The 19,214-nt window shown below is 41.4% G+C and overlaps 3 protein-coding genes across 3 annotated transcripts; all 3 read left to right on the top strand.

Annotated features, from left to right (window-relative positions):
- The first annotated feature begins 290 nt into the window (after positions 1-290).
- LOC137294740 (uncharacterized) lies at positions 291-4,900 on the top strand. The gene is made up of 5 exons (XM_067825832.1): positions 291-425; positions 2,157-2,407; positions 2,580-2,708; positions 3,956-4,123; positions 4,611-4,900. The coding sequence occupies exons 1-5, from the start codon at positions 349-351 to the stop codon at positions 4,841-4,843; spliced, it is 858 nt and encodes a 285-aa protein (XP_067681933.1). The 5' UTR covers positions 291-348; the 3' UTR covers positions 4,844-4,900.
- A 1,114-nt stretch (positions 4,901-6,014) lies between these two features.
- LOC137294989 (uncharacterized) lies at positions 6,015-11,613 on the top strand. Its single transcript, XM_067826227.1, has 5 exons — positions 6,015-6,090; positions 6,729-6,976; positions 8,409-8,547; positions 9,233-9,402; positions 11,365-11,613. Exons 1-5 carry the CDS (start codon positions 6,041-6,043, stop codon positions 11,574-11,576), a joined length of 819 nt encoding a protein of 272 aa, XP_067682328.1. The 5' UTR covers positions 6,015-6,040; the 3' UTR covers positions 11,577-11,613.
- Positions 11,614-12,951: 1,338 nt separating this feature from the next.
- Positions 12,952-17,962, top strand: LOC137293463 (uncharacterized). Its single transcript, XM_067824018.1, has 5 exons — positions 12,952-12,989; positions 15,046-15,293; positions 16,488-16,614; positions 16,975-17,141; positions 17,746-17,962. The coding sequence occupies exons 1-5, from the start codon at positions 12,952-12,954 to the stop codon at positions 17,955-17,957; spliced, it is 792 nt and encodes a 263-aa protein (XP_067680119.1). The 3' UTR covers positions 17,958-17,962.
- The last annotated feature ends 1,252 nt before the right edge of the window (positions 17,963-19,214 follow it).

The following is a 19,214-nucleotide window of genomic DNA, read 5'->3' as shown; positions in this document are numbered from 1 at the left end:
TGTGACGAGCAAACGCTTTAACCATTAGTCTACCTCACCGCGATTATTTACAGAGCGCCTGAATATCACTGGAGTATTTCTTTGTGCGGCGTAAAAATAAATTCTCTCATGCAATGAGGTGATGGGTGGTTACACAGGGGATGCGAGATTCCATCAATCCATAAATCAATGTAGTAGATGTTTGTTGTCAGCGTATCGACAGTGTTTTGTTATGTTTTCAATAGACTGACCAAGATCTACTGTGATTCACGGGAGATAACTCCCTTACGCGTGTCGACATACTCAGCCCTGTGGTTTGTGATAACTCCGTGACCTAGCTGCACGCGGTACGGCACACCTAGATTGGACATGGGACAGGTGAACAACGGTTTCGTAATGGGGCTCTCTTTCCCAGTATTCGTGCTCCTGTTGGTCAGTGTGACCAGGTAAATACTTACCTTATTGACACACAAAAGACTATATCTATATACGTGTACATCTAGTAGCACGGGTATGGCCATTCTGTCGACTAATGATCTTTGCTGTCTAAAGCACTATTTTGTTGACTAATGCTGACGATTAGAACCTTGTATTTCTGTTCCGTTGACTAACGCTCAGAACCATCTACTTTGGGTGAGGTGAAAATACTTTAAGTTGGTATTTCTACGACTAACGCTCTGATCCATCGGCTTTTGGTGCTTTCGGGGTGGCGTAGCTTAGTGGTTAAAGCGTTCTCTCGTCACACCAAAACCAGGGGTCGATTCCCCTCATACGTAGAATGTGTGAAATCCATATCTGGTTCTCCCGCCGTGATATTTCTGGAATTTTGGGAAACTAAAACTAAACTCAATCGATTAATGTGTATTTGAATAGTCCAAGTACTGTTATTCCTTGCAACAAATTCACATCTTCGTAGCCACGAATTCAGATTCTAACGGTTATATAGAGAGTGCCAGCTGGTTGCTTATGCCACAACACATTGCACCTTTTGTCACCAGAGTCGGTCTCATCTGCTTATCATAACACCCCACTATGCCCTCAGCTCTTGATTACATATGTTCATTTTGCAGTCCACAAATACAGGCACACTTTGTCTGCAGGTGCACAGACAATGTTAGCAAAGTGTGTCGTCTAATGCTTTACGTTGGGCTAAAGATATCAGCACTTTTGGGTACGTTAGACAATTACATTTATAGTGTTTAGAGCTACTATGCATCTCACCCATGCTTTAGGTTACAAAGAAGTAGTTTCGGTAATGACCATATTTGCTGGAAAACTGATCGTGATTCAGCAGATTGGGTCTTCTCATCGATAACACAATTGATAAAGACGAACATGAACAAGATAAGGCGCATGTTGCAAAATATGTCTTTTGTTACAAGTAGAATACTTTGACTCGAAGCTATATTTTATATATATTGCACGTTCTTTATAAACATTATGAACAGGAAGGAGCTAATGACATCTCCCTCGCTCAAACCAAGTCGACAAAACTCAACTTAGCATACCCCGCCATTAAAATCTTAACAAAGCGTTATGTGCTGTTTAGAGCCTATTAATAGAAATACTGCATCTTCCTGAGTAAATATGATTAATTACCATGGATGGCTTTCAAACTGAATTCAATTGTCTGGAAGTCCACATACAACTAACTGTTCATTACTGATATTCTTGACCATCTTCTGAAGTACGAATTCCTAAAGAGGATTGACATTATTCCGTGTTACTGAAGATCAATTCTTACACGGATCTTCACGGACAGCTCCATAAATGAACAAAACACACAAGTAATGGTAACTGGAAATCAAATTGATACTACCTGCATCGTTCCGTAAGTACATATAGTACCTACCATGAGTGAATGCAATGACGTGACTGTCCTTTAATCAACGACCCGTGAAGGCTGGGGTAGAATAGACCCTCAGCAACCCATGCTTGCCATAAAAGGCGACTATGCTTGTCGTAAGAGGCGAGTGACGGGATCGGGTGGTCAGGCTTGCCAACGTGGTTGACATATGTCATCGGTTCCCAATTGCGCAGATCGATGCTCATGTTGTTGATCACTGGATTGTCTAGTCCAGACTCGATTATTTACGGACTGACGCCATATAGCTGGGATATTGCTGAGTGCGGCGTAAAACTAAACTCACTTACTCACCCTTTTAATGAACCTTCAGCAGCAGCAGCAGCTCTTACCCACGACCACTACAGCCTGAAGAAGCAACTGATCACTTCCTAGCTGGGGCCCTACTCAGTTACTCTGTCAACCTGACTGGCTGTAAGGTGGTGTCTCAGACATCCCCTCCCATCAAGACCTACGACTTTGGAGACGACATCAGACACGGCCGCTATGTCATGTACGGACCCCTTAACAACCTGACGTTCTGGAGACAACGTTATGTGGATGACAAACACGCCACAAGAAGTGGTGGGTTGAAAGTTCTGAATTAGCATTATGTGCGTCTTCTGCCTCTATTAAGCTAACATAACATGTTTATGTTACAAACTTTCTGAAAGAGATTCAAACTCGTACGTCAATAATATAATTTGAAGGTTATTTTGATAATGCTCCACCTCATTTTTCATAATCCTGTTCCAAGGGCCCACGTCCCGTCTTACTGGCATCCAGATGGACGCCACCGGGTACGCTTACGTCTACATACACGACTATGACCCAAAGACGTTGGCCAGATTGGCTTATCTACACATGGAGTGTTGGGCCATGACAGGTATATTGACATTTCTTGTAACTTCTTACGCTGTTATGTTGTAATGAGGAGACAGACAGATGTGTATTCATGCACTGGGACCAGCGGTCTATTATACAGGTACACAGCGTTATGAACACCGTTTCATATGAAACAAACAAGAGTTAATAAACAGGACAATGACGGTATTTGATATGAGCAACGCAATCAATACAAGATGTTGCTAAACCAGCTAAGACTGTCTTTTAGTTTAAATGTTATATGTGGAAGTTATCTTTTATTGAAGAAAACAAATTCAAATTTTAAGCAACAGTGGATCATACCCTTCCACATTGGGTTCTCAATGTTGATACTCTTTCATAGAGATATTGGTTGTCATCCATCGGCTGTCATCCAGCTGCCCAGAAAAAATAAGCAATAATAACGTCGAGGGTCGTCAGCATTCTGGTCGAATACGAGTGACATCCCGTAGGGAGGATACCAACCTTCTCAGAATTAAAGCGACATCTGTACATGTCAAGTGGCGTGTTAAAGACAAGTGGCATCCTCACCTTCAACTCTGTCCCACACAACGGCCCGAACTCGCCGAGTTTGCAGAGTTTAGAGCCAGATCTTTCAGAACTCAAAGTAGCCCAGCTCAAAGTCACATGAATTGAATTTAACAGAATGGGAAAGGGTTCACGGGTCGGACGAAAGTTCATGACAAAATTGTGTTTGGCGCCGCAGAAACACCTCATATGCACAATGGAAAATCTTGGAGCCAGTATATTTGGATGGAGTTAATTGATGGTAGGGTTGTTCTCACATGACTGTTAAGTTGAAATGGTGACGATGAAACAAAATCTGAATGGTGAATGGTTCATGACTGACATCCTGCCAACACAAAGCCAGTCTTTGTGGACGGTACTGCTTGGTTGTGATGTCATGGAATGTCATAGGTGATAGCAACGCTACCTTGGCTCACCAAGAGCCCAGATCACAATCTCAGTGGGAATGTTGAGTCCAGTCCAAAATCTTCTTATTGGAACAGGCTCTCCATCAGGAATTGAAAGCAATACCTAAACGTCAAATTCAACGTCTAATATAGTCAATGAGAAGAGCTAAGGATCCTATTGCATTTGGCAGAGGGTACACCACATATTGACGTTGCACTCAGGTTTGGATACTTCAAGGTTTGGACAAGTTCTTTTGATATGATTAATGGAATCATATTGATGTCATGACAACCATGGGCTGTCGCCATACTTTTCTCCATGTGCAAATTTCAGGATTTACTCCAATTGCTCAAACGCCACAGGGAAAACAGTTACCCTTTGATGAAATCAAAGCAGAGTTGCTGAAGGGATCTCTGCTCTCGTACAGCATCTACACCACATACTGCGAACCCAGGCCCAAGAACTATACCCATATATATGTAGATGCTGGGCCTATTGATGGTGAGTATGTTCTGCCATTTGTTAATGATGATGATAGTGCTAGGAACAACTGTAAAGCGACCTCCTGTTAATAACCATGGATGCTGTCAGAAGGACCTCAGTAGATGGTAACTGTTTTCACTACAGCTGATATCATCAAAGAACAGCGATTAATATATATGTGTAGTTTTCTTAAAAGTTTCCTACATCCGTTCCGTTTCTGGGCTTTAGTGGATTGTTGTGACAATAGCGTTTATTGACCAGAAAGACCCCAAGCCTCAAATATTGCGGATCCGGGTTTGAATTGGTCTTCCAAAACGCATGCCTGCTGTAAGAGACAACCAACGGAATCGGGTGATCAGACTCGCTGGCTTGTTTGACATATGTCATCGTATCCTCTGTCGATGCTCACGTTGTTGATCACTGGTATATCTGGTCGAGCCTCCATTATGGACTCGACAAACATATAAATCACCTGTTAGCTAACTGGATCTGAACGATGTTTCAGAGTATCGACTGGATCCGGACGGGAGCGTCGTTTTCACCTACCGGGTTATGGACAGTGACTTATCAGCTGATATCATAACAATCAAGATGACGTCATCAGATGATATCACCTTAGAGAAATACACGTATTCACAAGTAAAGGGAAACCCTAGTCAGTTAATTACGAAAACGTGCAAGTACACAGTCGGGACATTTGGTTTTGGTGTGTATAAAATAACGTCCCCTCAAACTTGATACGCGTGGAATCGATGTGTATGATAGCAGAGTGGTGAATAAAGCATTGTCTCTGTCTTTCTGTGTCTTTGTATGTAGCAAGTATTTTTAATAGTTTTACTGACTTACTGTTAACATTTTTCAGTAATGAAATCTTGCGCTGGTCATGTAGCCATTATTGTCTTACGGAAAGATGAATCTCTCAAGGATGTATACAAGGAAAATAGAACAAGAAAGGTCCATATAACTGTGCGTCAGTGAGTGAATTTGAGTGAGGGTGTGAGTGCGCGTGTGAGAGAGAAAACGTGCGTGAGACAGAGAAAGAGAGTGAGACTGAGAAAGAGAGTGAGAGTGAGAGTGAGAGTGAGAGAGATTAACATACCAACAATTCCATTTGAATGTAAAAATGCAAAGCCAGAGATATTCTTTGTTGCCAGAACGTTTTTCATTTTGTACATGCAAGACAAAAAAGAGCACTATTAGTGGGAATTATATGAAGGGTCCACTGAAAATGACGCAATTTACAGCCACAAATAAACAGTGGACACAGAACATCAACACATAATATCAAAGTGCAGGCATGTTTTGTACTTTCATCATGTGTGTGGATCTCTCTACCAGTACTACCAGAAGAAGGGTGTGTGCTGTCTGGCTGCGGGAACTGAGCGGGCTGTCCACAGAGTAGAAGTTCATTCATCCTAGACTGAAGATTCCAATGCATAGAATTCGATTCTTGACTGCCTATAGTAGGAAAAGAGAGGAGGTGTTATTGTGCGACCTTTGGTCACACCAAGTACTAATGTAGACACAATCACAGCGATCTTGAGAACTATATGACAATAAGATAGTGCATAGTCACGGTGATCATGCTTTCCAGCTATGTTGATGATCACGTTTTTATGTATTCCTCTCAGATTGCAAGCAATACGTTTTGTTTTTGGTTTTGTAAGGGTAAAATATGTGTTACAATCACTATTCGGTTTCAACAACATGCAGTATTTTCGTATTTACATAAGTATACGGGCGGTGTTTGAATAATGTCCATATACTAAGATTACTCTAATTCGCAATATCGAGTTTCTCAACTGCGTGTGCATCGTCTTTGCAATACGCATAAACAAACAAAACCTCAACACCAACGGTAGAAATTAGGTTAGTAGGTCGTTACAGAAATCAGATTAAAACTGATCACCTGCTGTCGTACACGAAGGCACTAACATGACCCGACCTTGCAGTCCCGCCATTGTTTTGTTAAGCATCCATCTGGGGTATGTTGAACGCTGTTTGAGAAATCATTATGTGTTTTATAGCATTTTCTTTCATTCTAGTAGGTAATCATGCTCAATGGACTGAGGTATTGTTTCAAGGTTATTGAAGACGGTTAATAAATAGAACCTAAAGGAGTAGATAGGTAAAGAGTGGGTGTTAGGACATGGAGGATTTGCTGTAAGGAAAGGGTTGGGATTTTGGCTGGGATGTGTTGCTGGAGAGGATGAAGGGGCAAAGAATATGATTAACTTAGTTGCAGAAGCCTCCGAACTTTTCAATCACTTTGATGAGTTGTCTTGTCCAACTCACTGAGAGTGTTGCTTCTAATTCATGTTCCTTTGAAACTATGTCAGTAATGAAATGTAGATGTATTTTTCATAAACCAAGTGACTGCCTGAGTTAAGATTTACAGTCACTTCGGCGGTATTTCAGCCATATCGTGACTTTGAAAGTTGTCAGCTGATAATGGATATGATGCAGGAAAGCAGAGAAATATTAAATTGGATTCTATCTTGATCATTAGATTCTTGCAATGGCAGAAAATCTTCATAGCGAATACCGAAACCTCTATTTCAAAGAAATCACTCACTTTAGAAGTACAAAAGAGTTATCATGTACCTTTTGTTTGACCTTGTAGATATGTATCTGCCTGGGCGCCCAAACTCTTAAATCCCGGAGAGTTCCTTGACTATTACACCAACGCCGCAGCTCTCAGCTACTTCGTGAACATAACCCAATGTACCAAAGACATCTACAGCAACGTTACAATGTATTCGTATGGTGACGTCATCACCAATGGCTACGTGACCAGTTACCCCACGGGGAAGTTTATCCTGACGTACAGTTCAGACAGAGAGGTAGATGGGAGGCACCTGAACCTAACTGGTTAGTTCCAAAGCATACCATGGATCAGCACCATACAACTATCTGTTGTTGTTTCGTGTTACGCACACGCAAACAAACGCGCACTCGCACACACACCTTAGCCCTCACTAACAACTAATGAGTCTACTCACAGGCAAACTGTAGCGCAAATGGGGTTGCGCAGCATACAGAATATGACAAGTCTTCTCATATCTGAGCGAAGGGAGCAAAGGTTGGCAACGTACTTTCCTCCCTTCGGTTCGAAAAACATTTTTCATGTCAAAATAAAATATCGCCACCATCAAAGGTATACACCCATTACTTCACTGGGCTGTGCTCTCACATTTCCAACCCCATGTTGAACAATTACTCACGTGAAATATATTAAAATTTTTTCAACATTTTAAGCGCTACTCGTGGTATATCAGACCGTTCTTCGCCTCCATTACCCCTTCCAGCTTCCGGTTCAACGAAGTGAAGGAACGGGAGGGTATTATTCCATATGGAATGCTTACAGTTACCTCCTCTGCTTCATTCGCCCATTACGCCAGAAGTGTTTTGATGTAGAATAAATGTTACGAAAATTCTAACAATAGAGACGACATATAAGCCAAATAAACTGCAACAGGTTCATGATAAAATTAAGCAATAGGGTATTTCTTTTTAATTTCTGCTTATTCTTGATCCATCACTCCATCCAACCGGAAACTAGGAGGGGTAATGGAGGTGAAGAACGATCTGAATCCCACGAGTGGCGCTTAAAATGTTGAATAAAACATATTTCACGTGAATAATTATTAAACATGGGGTAGGAAATCTGAGAGCAGAACCTATTTTGCAAATCGAATCGGTTACCCCACCGCTTCAAACTACTACCAACTTAATGTTGACTGCCAGAGACGATGATATGTATCATAGCCAAAATGGATAGAATCAACATTAAAACCCCAAAATTTTATCATTAACAAGCGGACCACTGTAACATGATAATACCCCCTAAATTGCTTGCCGACGGGCCACAACCATGCCCGTTGTTAGGTGACGTCATAAGGAGCTCAGCTCTTGATGTTCAGTCACATGCGGCCCGTTTGCATTTGGGTTCAATGATGACGATATTCTGACACATTCGTCACGTGTACCTGTGCCATTATGTTCTCCCTTGCCGATGCCAACCCTCAACAATTGTATCATAAATTACAACATGCAGCAATCGACTGGAAAGTTGATGACCATTAAAAATGTATTATTGCCAAAGGTCAAGGTCATATTCGTTATGCTCTTTTTTGCTCCATGACTTTTCCATATTCATAAACAGTGTGTCCGTGGCCTCCGTCGTTTGTCGTTAGCAGTACGTCAGATAGTCAGTAAAAGACCTCGGGGTTCTGCAAATGATAACTCCCTAAAAATAGCGTTACCCTTATGCCAAATCTAAATTACATTTGGTTCTGTCCAGGCCCTGCTATCAGATCAACAGGCATTGCTCTTGACGACTCAAGAGATGTGATTGTGGATATGAACGACCTCAACCCTGCTACCGGAAGTGTAATGGACCAATCTGAAGTTGTCTGCAAAAACGAAGGAAACGTTCTAGGGTGAGTGAGTGAGTGAGCGAGTTTACTTTTAGGCCGCACTCAGCAATATTCCAGCTATATGGTGGCGGTCTGTAAATATTCGAGTCTTGACCAGACAATCCAGTGACCAACAACATGAGCATCGATCTTCACAAATGGAAACCGATGACATGTGTCAACCAAGTCAGTGAGTCTGACTACCCGATCCCGTTAGTTGCCTCTTAAGACAAGCATGTCGCCTTTCATTGCAAGCATGGGTTACTAGGCCTATTCTACCCCGGGACCTTCAGGGATCAGAAGCGATTATAAGTAACTATAGAGTAACTATCCTGTGGATGGTACATGAATAGACACGTCTATGACATACCTACATGCATCTGTATAGATTCGGGCAAGAATGGGGCTTTAACAACCAACGCTTAACGTAAGAGACGACCAACGGGATTAAGAGGTAAGCCTTTTTGACACATGCCACCGTAACAAGATTACGATTACGTAACTAGATGTTCACACTTTTGCTCTCTGGAATGTCTGGTTCAGACACGCCAAGTAGCTGGAGTATTGTTGTGTAGCCTGTTAAAAAAACAACAACAACAGAAAGACACACCTGTATGTGTTTGGACATTAGCTTCAGTTAATGCTGAATTTGGTAAAAAAACAAAACAAAAAAAAACAGAATGTATAATTCTCCCTGCCTATTCTTCAGAGGTTTCCAGTTGTTTGCTCAGACGCCCAAAGGAACTCTACTGACGACCTTGAACGATGTCCAGATGTCACTGATGACTGGAGAGATTGTATATTACGTGTTTGATATCTACCACTGCTTACCTGTCGAACCGTTGAATGCTAAACAGTACTACGCTGGAAGAATCGTTGGTACGCAGAATAATTTACTTACATACACGCAGACGTGTTTCCAAATACTCGCCAGGCTATTATACATATATCGAAATACATGTTAATGGGCTGGAATTATTAACATCGATAATCAGTGCTGTATGGTCCGTAGTACAATGTTATCATCATTATGTCGATATAGTTACAGTGTTCCCAGAAATTATTGAGAAAATCTTTGGTTTTTTCTAATGATGCTAAGATTGGAAAAAGGGATTTCACTATGCACTAAGCACACTAAATAAGGGAGACAACTCTTGAAGGCTTAGAAGGTAGCTCATTACGTCAAGAGTTATCTCCCTTGTCTGAGCAGACGGCTTCCTGTGTTGACATGGCAGAATTTACAGCAAGAGAGAAAAGAAAGCTCATTCTAGATGATTTTGAAAGGGGTGAGGCTGATGCTAAAGTGTTAGCTTGTAGACATGGTATTCCTCTGTCTACAGTATACAGAACTTTGAAGAATATTCAAACAGGAACCGGGATAGAGCACAAAGCAGGGGCAGGTCGGCCTAGGAAATTCAGTGTTATGGATCGCCGAAGACTTGGGCAGATTGTGAGTAGGGGCAAACCTATCTACCAGCGACCAAAACATAGCCCGAAGTTTCACATGTGGGGTAGCATATCGGCTCGCGGAGTGACGCCATTGTGTGTTTTCACGGGAAACTTGACAAAAAAAAGATACGTTGACATTCTAAATGGTCACCTTCTTCCGACAGCACAAACATTGTATGAAGATGATTGGATTTTCCAGCATGATAATGACCCAAAACACACTGCGCGCTACACAAAACAGTGGTTGTCGGGCGAAAATGTTCAAGTTTTAGACTGGCCCAGTTACAGCCCAGACCTAAACCCAATTGAGAATGTGTGGGGAGTCATGAAGGACATAATAAACCAAAAGGGACTGAGAAATATTGAAGATATGAAGGCCGAGGTGGTCCAATATTGGGATACCCTGTCACACGATTACCTACAAACTTTGATGGGTAGTGTGCCTAGGCGTATTCAGGCATGCATTGCTGAGCGAGGTCTAACAAAGTACTAAAACAAGACTGAGACTGTTAAAGGATGATGTTTTAACATGTTTATGTAAGTAAAACGCCAGAAGTTAATAAACGTAATGAGTTACATGACGCAACATGATTCTCAATAATTTCTGGGAATACTATATATTACCCAGCTAATTGACGAAGTACTAATCAGAATAGCTTTCGATGTCATCTATATTTTCATTTAATTTGTAAACAGATACCTCTACTCCATAACCACGGCCAGATAGAGCTTGTCACCGTTGACGATGTGGGTTAGAATTGGTCTTATGCAGCCTACTCTTGTCATAAGTAGCGACTAACGTGACCAGCTGGTCAGGATTTGTGAATTGGGTGTCACATGTCTTCGTATTCCAGCTGCGTAGATTGAGTCTCATGACGTCGATCATTGGATTGTCTGTTCTCGGTTATTTATCGAGCTGACAACAGACGGTACTGCACACTGAGATCACATACAAATGCTAACTCCAGCAGAAATCGCTCCAGTGGAACGGGTAGATGGAACAAGATAATATGAACACTTCATTCTTTGGCGGTATTTCAACGAAATTCACGCGATATTTTGATTCCATGCTGCAAAAATACCGCAACCATATCCAGGCGTGTTCACCACGGTTAATATCGAAACTGTGTCGCTTTACTTAACATGTAGTTAATTCATTCACATAATTTCCGAAGCAGTTCAGCACTAATTCCGCAACCACTATGATTGTGCAGAAATAAAGTGATAATTCCGCAATCGTGTGCACCTTACTGAGACGGGGTCCGTAATTTTAGTCCTGGTTATACTGTTAGATTTGCGTGGACGGATGTAGACGTTGAGCAATGATATACACTGTTTTGAAGAGTTATGGCATTTAATGGTATTTCAGTTATTCAATCGTTTTATTTTCAGATTTCCGTATTAACAAGAAAGGAACTATGGTGTTTTCCGATCGCCTCCTTGGGCTTGGGTTTATTACAGTTTTCAATGTTGAGCTGACGTCCGAATCTGACATCACTGTTGACATGTACATGTACTCCAGGCAGACGTCACAGTCAACCCATTTGGCCAACAAAAAGTGCACATATGGCGATACCCTCAAAATCTACAAACACTCTTTTTAAATAAAATGTTGGCAGATACACCAATGAATTAATGAAATCGCTCCATTCTCTGTTAATTTGTGCCAACTTGTTATACTTTTTTTTTTATTGTACTTGTGTTGCGATAACTGACAGTCGTTATTTTTGGTATTTTATAAAATTGCAAGAATACGTATTTGTTCCGTCCTGTAGGGGGAGTGAGTTTAGTTTTACTCTGTTTTACCAATATTCCAGCAACATCATGACGGGGGACACCAGAAATGGGCTTCACAAATTGTACCCATGTGGGGAATCGAACCCAGACCTTCAGTGTAACGCTTTAACCACTAGACTTCCCCACTGACCCACCTCCTTAAATCTGTGTAATGCCATTTGTACAAACTTCCGGGTTATTATGTTACACGCCCAATGTACATATGTACCGTACGCTTAATTATATGGAACAAAACCACGCTTTCATTTGAACATGCCTTCGTTTGGATGTAGATCGCAATCCCTTTTTAGAATTGGGGGCGGGGTTCGCGAGCTGGCTAAAACGCCAGGCTTGTGATTCAGCGAGGTTGAGATGTCGGGATCGAACCCCCCTGTGATCGGGTGTAAAACCTTGAAGTCAACTTTGTGTGTTTGACGCTTTCCGTGTTGTCACATCCCTAGTGTACAGTACACAGCCCTTACCAGATGGTGGCCACGTGAATGCGAACAAACACCTAGTTGCGGGTACAGCAACGTGCAGTAAAACTGGGTAAAGTACTGTAACTATGTGTCCCAGTCCACCCAGCTTTGAATCGGGTACCTAGGATGCGAGAGCCACAATAAACTCAGTGCGCCTGGTGGCAGCAACAGTTGTATACTCCCCGTGGAGCGGACAGTGATCATACGATCTAACGTTGAGACTGAAATCCAGTGATCGAGGGAAACAAATACCAGCGCCTTGAGCATGCACTATTCATTTGGATATGTGCGCTATATAAGTGTCCTATATATAAGGTGCAAATATCTTACATATCATTACATATATTAAGAAACTGTCAACTCTGTTAAATCAGCAATAAATCCAGACCATAGGATTTAACTTCACTGTTTCAATCGCTCTTTGCGAGAACGAATGTATTACATATACTGACAATGTATTGCTTTTCAATATTCACCAATCACAATGCAAAGCTATCAGATGTCACTGTATGACCAAAGTTACCCTGTACACAAACCATGATCCATGTTAACCTTTGGACATATCAAATCGTCTTCTCGTGACACCTCACGAGTCACAGCATGCCGTATAGTTCTCGCTATATACAACCCACAGCTCGAGAGGTCAAAGATACGACTGCGTATACAGAAGCGGCTCGTTATATCGAGTTGTCGGACACAGAGGACATTAAGGGAAAGTATTGGCATGGAAACCTTCCTCTTGGTGGTCACCATTGGGCTAATGTACGTACAGAGTTGACCATTAGACAGGGTAGTATGATACAAATCTATTTGCTGAATTAGGAGCCATTGTTATTGTTCAATGTCGTATTGATTCTGATTCTTCTTCCAGGCACCATACCGGTGCGGTAGGTTTTTGCAAGGTGGTGAACGACTGAGTCATGCTTTCGTCCCACATCGAGATGACGCACTGAACTTTACGTAACAGCAACACTGTTTAAAGCTTATTAAAACCCATTCACTACATACTTCCCATCTAAAGTTTAGACACTCTAGAGTAAATGTAGCCACTTATTTCACTCAACTGTTCTAAACTAGGTTTTGCAATATATTCCATACTGCTTATAGGTACTGTTCGTACATGAACTGATATATCGTAAAACAAATGCGAAACGTTGAAGAGATTTTAGTCATGAGTTAAGTAAATCGTAAAACTCAGTAAAAACTGTCGAAACATAGCACCAAAACGCAGCTGTTCACTTGCACATGCTCTCCAGCAAACGATGCAGGATGCTTGTGCAATTCATCTGCATAATGTTGCAGCTGGTTTCCTCAAGTTAGTTGAGAAATTCATCTTTGATGTAACCACAGATATATATGATGGCATATAGTGAATACTTTAAGCTACTTAACTTTTGATTGGAAATATATTACTATACATTTCCCGATACGGTAGTAATCTGAAGTCCAATGGTACTTAGTTTCATAACATTTTTATTTAATTTTTTTAAATTTATTTATTATTTATAAAAAAATATTCTAAGATTAGCGTTGATTGCTGTAGGTATGGCAGGTTATGTTTAACTTTGTCCCGAACGCATTGTGTTATCACTGATTTTCTATTGAAATATTACCCATTAGTTTTGTTCTGGCTGGAGAGTATGATCTTTGACATTAAGTCGAGACTTGTTCTCTGTCGTTACATGTTTGACGAAGTATTTCGTAGTACGTAACTGTAAAGTTTGACCGTCGTGAGTCATACCTAAACAGGTGAAATAGTTGAGATAACAGGTGAGATAACGAAGTTTTAGTTTAAACGTTTTTAAGGAAAAAACTTTCTAAATTAGCATTCCCTTAGCAGCAGTTATAATACACGGTATCTGTAGTTGTTACGTAAAACGAGCAATTTGATGTAACCGTTAGCCCGAACCTTCATTTACTCACTTACTCGGGCGGTGGTGTAGACAGTGTACGTTGTTGAATGGTCACGATGGGGAATGGGTTAATGTACCGTCGATGTGTGTTTATGTTTCCTGAGCCCTGAGGACCAGTGTAACGTATTTATTTTAACGAACACCTCAATGTTAATTGTGAACTGTTTGAAGCATGGGTATTGGATCGTACACTTCAGCAAACCTGTGTGGTTTAACTGATTAGAACCTTGCATTTTGCTGTTTTCCCGCAGGTATTTTCCCTCAGGTAAAATCACCGCAATGTAATTCCCTTTCCTGATATTCACAGGGACTGCATATGAACGTTTTGTCAAAATATATTTGCTGGAATGCGACTCAAATCCTTTCGCAGTCATCGCTAGATTTTTCAGATGACAAAAGAAAAACAAATTTAGAGTGATCTCCCTTCCATCGGTTTTGCATCCGCTTGTCAGTAGGGTACATTTATAACAAAGGAAGAGCGCAAAGCCAATGAGAAAACGACATTCGTGTGTGAGGTAAGATAAGTGGTTTTAAATACCTCTTGTCACGCAGTTCGACCCGGGATCGAATATATGTGTAAGGATAATTCTGGTGACCTCGGGAATATACTGCTGAATGTGCAATTCCTAAATTACCCACGCTGCTCCATGACTTATAAAACATATTTCGGCTCGTTGTGGGTAGTTTCCAAACTGGCCTTGCATGGTTGAATCCCTGATTTTATGTCTATTTTGACGATGTATGTGCATGAAAGACATGCACTGTCGATTTGAGGTCGCTAAAATATTAAATGTATAGAGAATAAATATTGTCTGTCTTGTCGTGAAACATATTTATTTATCATCATCAAAATCGACTTGGAAGTTAAATTACAGATTTTAAGCGTTTCTCCTTTTTAAACAAAGATTAGCCGGGTGCTCCTGCAAGCCATCACAACTATCCTTTGAAGATGCTGCCAAGTTTCTTAGAGTCGGGGGCCAGATATCTTACGACTTGAATATCAGTAAATGCAGCAACAATCTCCCCAAGCAGATCCCATCCTTCTCGTGGGGGGACAGGGTAGACGACGTCATCATCTTGGATGAGGGGACCGACTTCTCGGTAGAATTCTCTATCACCAGGAAGATCAACGGAATAAGATATAACCTTACAGGTAGGTCATTCAACAAATGTCGATCATGTCCTGTTGAACCGTGTCATTCTGTAGGTGAGATGTATTCTATAATTTAATCACACGTGGCATTGTCCTGATAGGCTAAAGCATAGGGATACATGTTATTATATATGTAGGGCCAAAGCATTTGGAGTAATGCAACATGTACGGCGTCCATATATTAATGATGGTGAAGGGCAAGAGATATACGGATCTGGTCATGCAGGCACTTACACTAGCATGTGAGTTACATGCTTCTTTGACGTCGTTCAGAGCACTATCTCGCTTGTGAGTGAGTATGTAGTTTGCACATAACCAAGTCTGGACATAACCAAGTCTGGACATAACCAAGTCTGGAGCAATGCATTCATGTTCGGGTGTGTTGAATGCAAGCCAAATGAAATACTGTACACACACCTGTATGAATCAATATATGTTTTGTAGGATGAGTACAAAACCGACACACCCAGTATGTCTATCAAATCATGCATGAGCCATTCTTACTTTATATTGTTGCAATGCTTAACGATTTGCAGTTTTCTCAGGGTAGGCAGTATACATAGCGCCGGTTTACTCAGAGTTTGTCAGTATCAAAGGAACACATTGAAGCGCAAGCTCATTTGTAGCAGACGTCATTTATCATTTGTCAGATGTGAGAGTTAGTGAGTGTAATTTTACGCCGCCTTTAGCAGTATCCCAGCGATATAACGGAAACCAGAAATGGACTTCACGCATTGTGCTCAGGTGGGAAATCAAACTGAGGTCTGCATCACGAGCGGACGCTTTAACCACAAGCTACCAACTGAAATGATACGCATCAAAGAACATGATGTGCTTTCACATTAACTTATATTCACATGGTAATTCCACTTATCTTATTAAGGTTATGTTTAGCTCATCACTATGTTATTGTAGCTCATCATTTAACTTTCTTTGTTGTCCACGTTATTGTTATTGTCATCTCATCATGTTTTCTGGCATATAAACTGGTATACACCCTCATTCCCCCATATGCTTGAAATAACAATTAATGCTGAAACGTCGCCATTGTGAAAATAAAGTTAATCATCCATAAAGTTTTGTCATGTCTGTACCATCAGCATCTAGAATGTCACTCGAACAAATCAATAAATAAGACTGATCCTTCATTTTAAAAATTGAAATGACACTTTATCTCTTTTCCCCTGTGATCAGATCGCCCAGTACGGTTCACTCAGGTATCCATAAGTGACGACCAAGTATTTGTGGAAATCACGGACGTCAATGAAGATGTGCCTGTCTTTCTTTCAACGGGGTCTATTCAATGTGCAAGTAAAGAAGGGTAAGTGTCACATGTCTGCTTGAGTCCCTGGAGATTCCCAAAGGGCCAAACGGTATCAAATAATTGCATTACGATTATACAAGTATTGAACATAGTACCTTGGATAGGTAGGCCATCGGAGAGGCCTCATTACCTCTCCCCACTCCCCCTCAACCTCTGAGAGGATTTAATCACGTAAAATCTAAACCATGCATGGCAGCTATACCCAAATGCAAAAGAAGCGATTTTTTAGAAAAATTGAAATCTCATAAAAGTAAGTGTTCATGTGTATTTCTTCTACTTGACAAAAAGCCAGATTTGCGTTTCTTTTACTGTTCAGTGTACGTCAAATGCTCATCATGTAACGAATACTATTTCCAGAGGTGTTGTTGTTAACAAGCTCTCCACACCAGGGGGAGAGGTGACCACCCAAGAGGACCTCATCAACCACCTCCGTATGGGCTACGCCTTAACCTACGTGCTTCAGTGGGACAGGTGCTCTCCGGGTAACACTACGACCAACAAGTGGTGGTCAGGGAGAATATCAGGTGAGCAAAGGAGATATGTGAGTGGCAGCCTGGTTTGTTTGTAGTTTAACGCCGCACCCAGCAATATCCAACCAATATCCCAGCTCTGTAGCGGCAGTCTGTAAATAATCTAGCCGGAACCAGACATTTCCGTCATTAACAGCATGAACATCACTCTAAGCATCTGGGATACGATGACATTTGTCAACCAGGTCAGCGGGCCGTTAGTCGCCTCTTACGAAAAGCAAGGGCTAGTGAGGGCCAATTCTACCCTGGATCTTCATAGGTTCTTAATGGGGGGGATACGTGGTTCAGACCAATCGGATTGATTCAAATTATTCAAAACCCACTTTTCATTTTTCTTCTGTCAAGCAAGACCACCCAAATCCTTTCGTCACCTCTTATGACAAACATCTGGTTGCCGAGGACGAATTCTAGCCAAGATTTTCACGAGTGACAGGTAAATGAGAGCACAAGGACAGATTAAAGGAAACGCGCATAATGTGTTGTGGGTGAGCGAGAAGTGAGAACCAGGGAGTGAGTATGGGTTGGTGGAGTGGTCATCTTAAGAATGAGCATCGGTAGTCATGTTATTTTCCTTGACCGTGTACATACTTCCCTCCAGGTTATCGGTTTGGTCACAACGGTGGCGTCAGCTTCACCCAAATTGTAGACAGTGCCCAAAAGGAATTCTTCATTGAAGTCAGCGTCATGAAGTCCAGTGTCAAGGTCCAGATGTTCAACGTTGAAAGGTTACAAAGACAGCAAGGGTCGACGGAAACCAGGATGTGCGTATTAGGTCAGAGCTATCGCGTCTTTACACAACACGACGCCTAGTACCCTTCAAACGATCAATAAATCCCGTATTTAGCTTCAGTTGTGTTTATGATACACTTTATGAATGTGACTTTTGCTTATCTTCAGGGAGGCAATGTCCTAGGCGTAGACGTGTTTTGTCTCCACATAGAGTTTTACGCCGCTCAGCAATTTTCCCGAAAAATCAGGGTGGGGAATTACCAGAAATGGGCTTCACACTCTGTACAAATGCAGGGAATCGAACCGGGCGAACACTTTTATCACTATGCTACCTCACCGCCCACATTACCGAATGGCCATACGCTTGATACGCAACACTCATGTTTTGCCCATTCCTTCCATTGTTTTAAGGAATTTAACATGTATCGAGGGATACGTCAAACAGACTTATACGAAATTTATGGCCGTCATGCAATGCATCAGAGATGTTGGTGTTCTTCGGCCTGCATAAAATGTATTTGAATCAGGATGTCGGTGCTGCGTCGTGTTTAATGGATTCAGCCGGACAAAGTCCTCTCAATATGACACACATTATTCTTCCCTGTATATTTGTTTTATTGTGAGTGGCGTGATACGTTTGCATATTCCCGACCAGCGCCATCTGAACACACTGAAACACGTAGTTGATAGTGACATTGCCATGCCGAACCACATTTTGCACGATGCGGATTTTGGCAACGTCTGAAGTTGCTAGATCCTTTTTCATTGGGAAATACAACAACCTCAATTGCCCAATTGATTACGTTATTACTAAAGAGGAACGTAAGGAATGGCGTTACAGTTTCTAATGGTTAAACAAACGTTAATTAAATAGCCTAAAAATGGATGTTTAAATTTCTTATTGGCATCCTTACAGGTTTGCTGTAATTATCACTGTCCACCTTTGATTGTATATGCAGAAAGTTGATAGAAAAGCTGAAATGCGTGCATTTCCGGGTACTCGATTTCGATTCGGGTAAGTACATACGGGTTCTCGATCCCGTATTCTTATAGTCAAGGTGGTCCTGATCTCTTTAACATCACTTCTGAAAATTACAATCTATTGCCTCTCTCAGTCCCTGCTGTTTCATTCCGATGTGTTGCCGAGTTGCAAATAAAACTAAAGACAAGCTTAGCGAGATTAAATCAGAAACTCAAGGTAAACTTTGGCTTTACGAAGCTTTGATCAGTATCCCATTTCTGTTCTGTCAAGGTGAGTAACCTTCATGTAGGAAGTCTGTCTAAGTGTGGTCACTTCCACGCGCTTAGTCATCGCGTAGTTAAAACAAGAAGCAAAAC

Source organism: Haliotis asinina, chromosome 8, assembly GCF_037392515.1.
Source record: "Haliotis asinina isolate JCU_RB_2024 chromosome 8, JCU_Hal_asi_v2, whole genome shotgun sequence".
Classification (NCBI taxonomy): Eukaryota; Metazoa; Mollusca; class Gastropoda; order Lepetellida; family Haliotidae; genus Haliotis; species Haliotis asinina.
This window is presented reverse-complemented; position numbering and strand designations above follow the sequence as displayed.

What these genes read in the sequence shown, in the direction of transcription:
- LOC137294989 (XM_067826227.1), top strand. Translation starts at nt 6,041, where the DNA reads ATGACCCGACCTTGCAGTCCCGCCATTGTTTTGTTAAGCATCCATCTG. An exon ending in TTGTTAAGCATCCATCTGGG is followed by an intron (nt 6,091 to 6,728) that starts GTATGTTGAACG and finishes TTGACCTTGTAG; the next exon opens with ATATGTATCTGCCTGGGCGC. An exon ending in CTACGCTGGAAGAATCGTTG is followed by an intron (nt 9,403 to 11,364) that starts GTACGCAGAATA and finishes TTTTATTTTCAG; the next exon opens with ATTTCCGTATTAACAAGAAA.
- LOC137294740 (XM_067825832.1), top strand. Translation starts at nt 349, where the DNA reads ATGGGACAGGTGAACAACGGTTTCGTAATGGGGCTCTCTTTCCCAGTA. An exon ending in GGAGTGTTGGGCCATGACAG is followed by an intron (nt 2,709 to 3,955) that starts GTATATTGACAT and finishes TGCAAATTTCAG; the next exon opens with GATTTACTCCAATTGCTCAA. An exon ending in AGATGCTGGGCCTATTGATG is followed by an intron (nt 4,124 to 4,610) that starts GTGAGTATGTTC and finishes ACGATGTTTCAG; the next exon opens with AGTATCGACTGGATCCGGAC.
- LOC137293463 (XM_067824018.1), top strand. Translation starts at nt 12,952, where the DNA reads ATGGAAACCTTCCTCTTGGTGGTCACCATTGGGCTAAT. An exon ending in CAATGTGCAAGTAAAGAAGG is followed by an intron (nt 16,615 to 16,974) that starts GTAAGTGTCACA and finishes TACTATTTCCAG; the next exon opens with AGGTGTTGTTGTTAACAAGC. An exon ending in GTGGTCAGGGAGAATATCAG is followed by an intron (nt 17,142 to 17,745) that starts GTGAGCAAAGGA and finishes ACTTCCCTCCAG; the next exon opens with GTTATCGGTTTGGTCACAAC.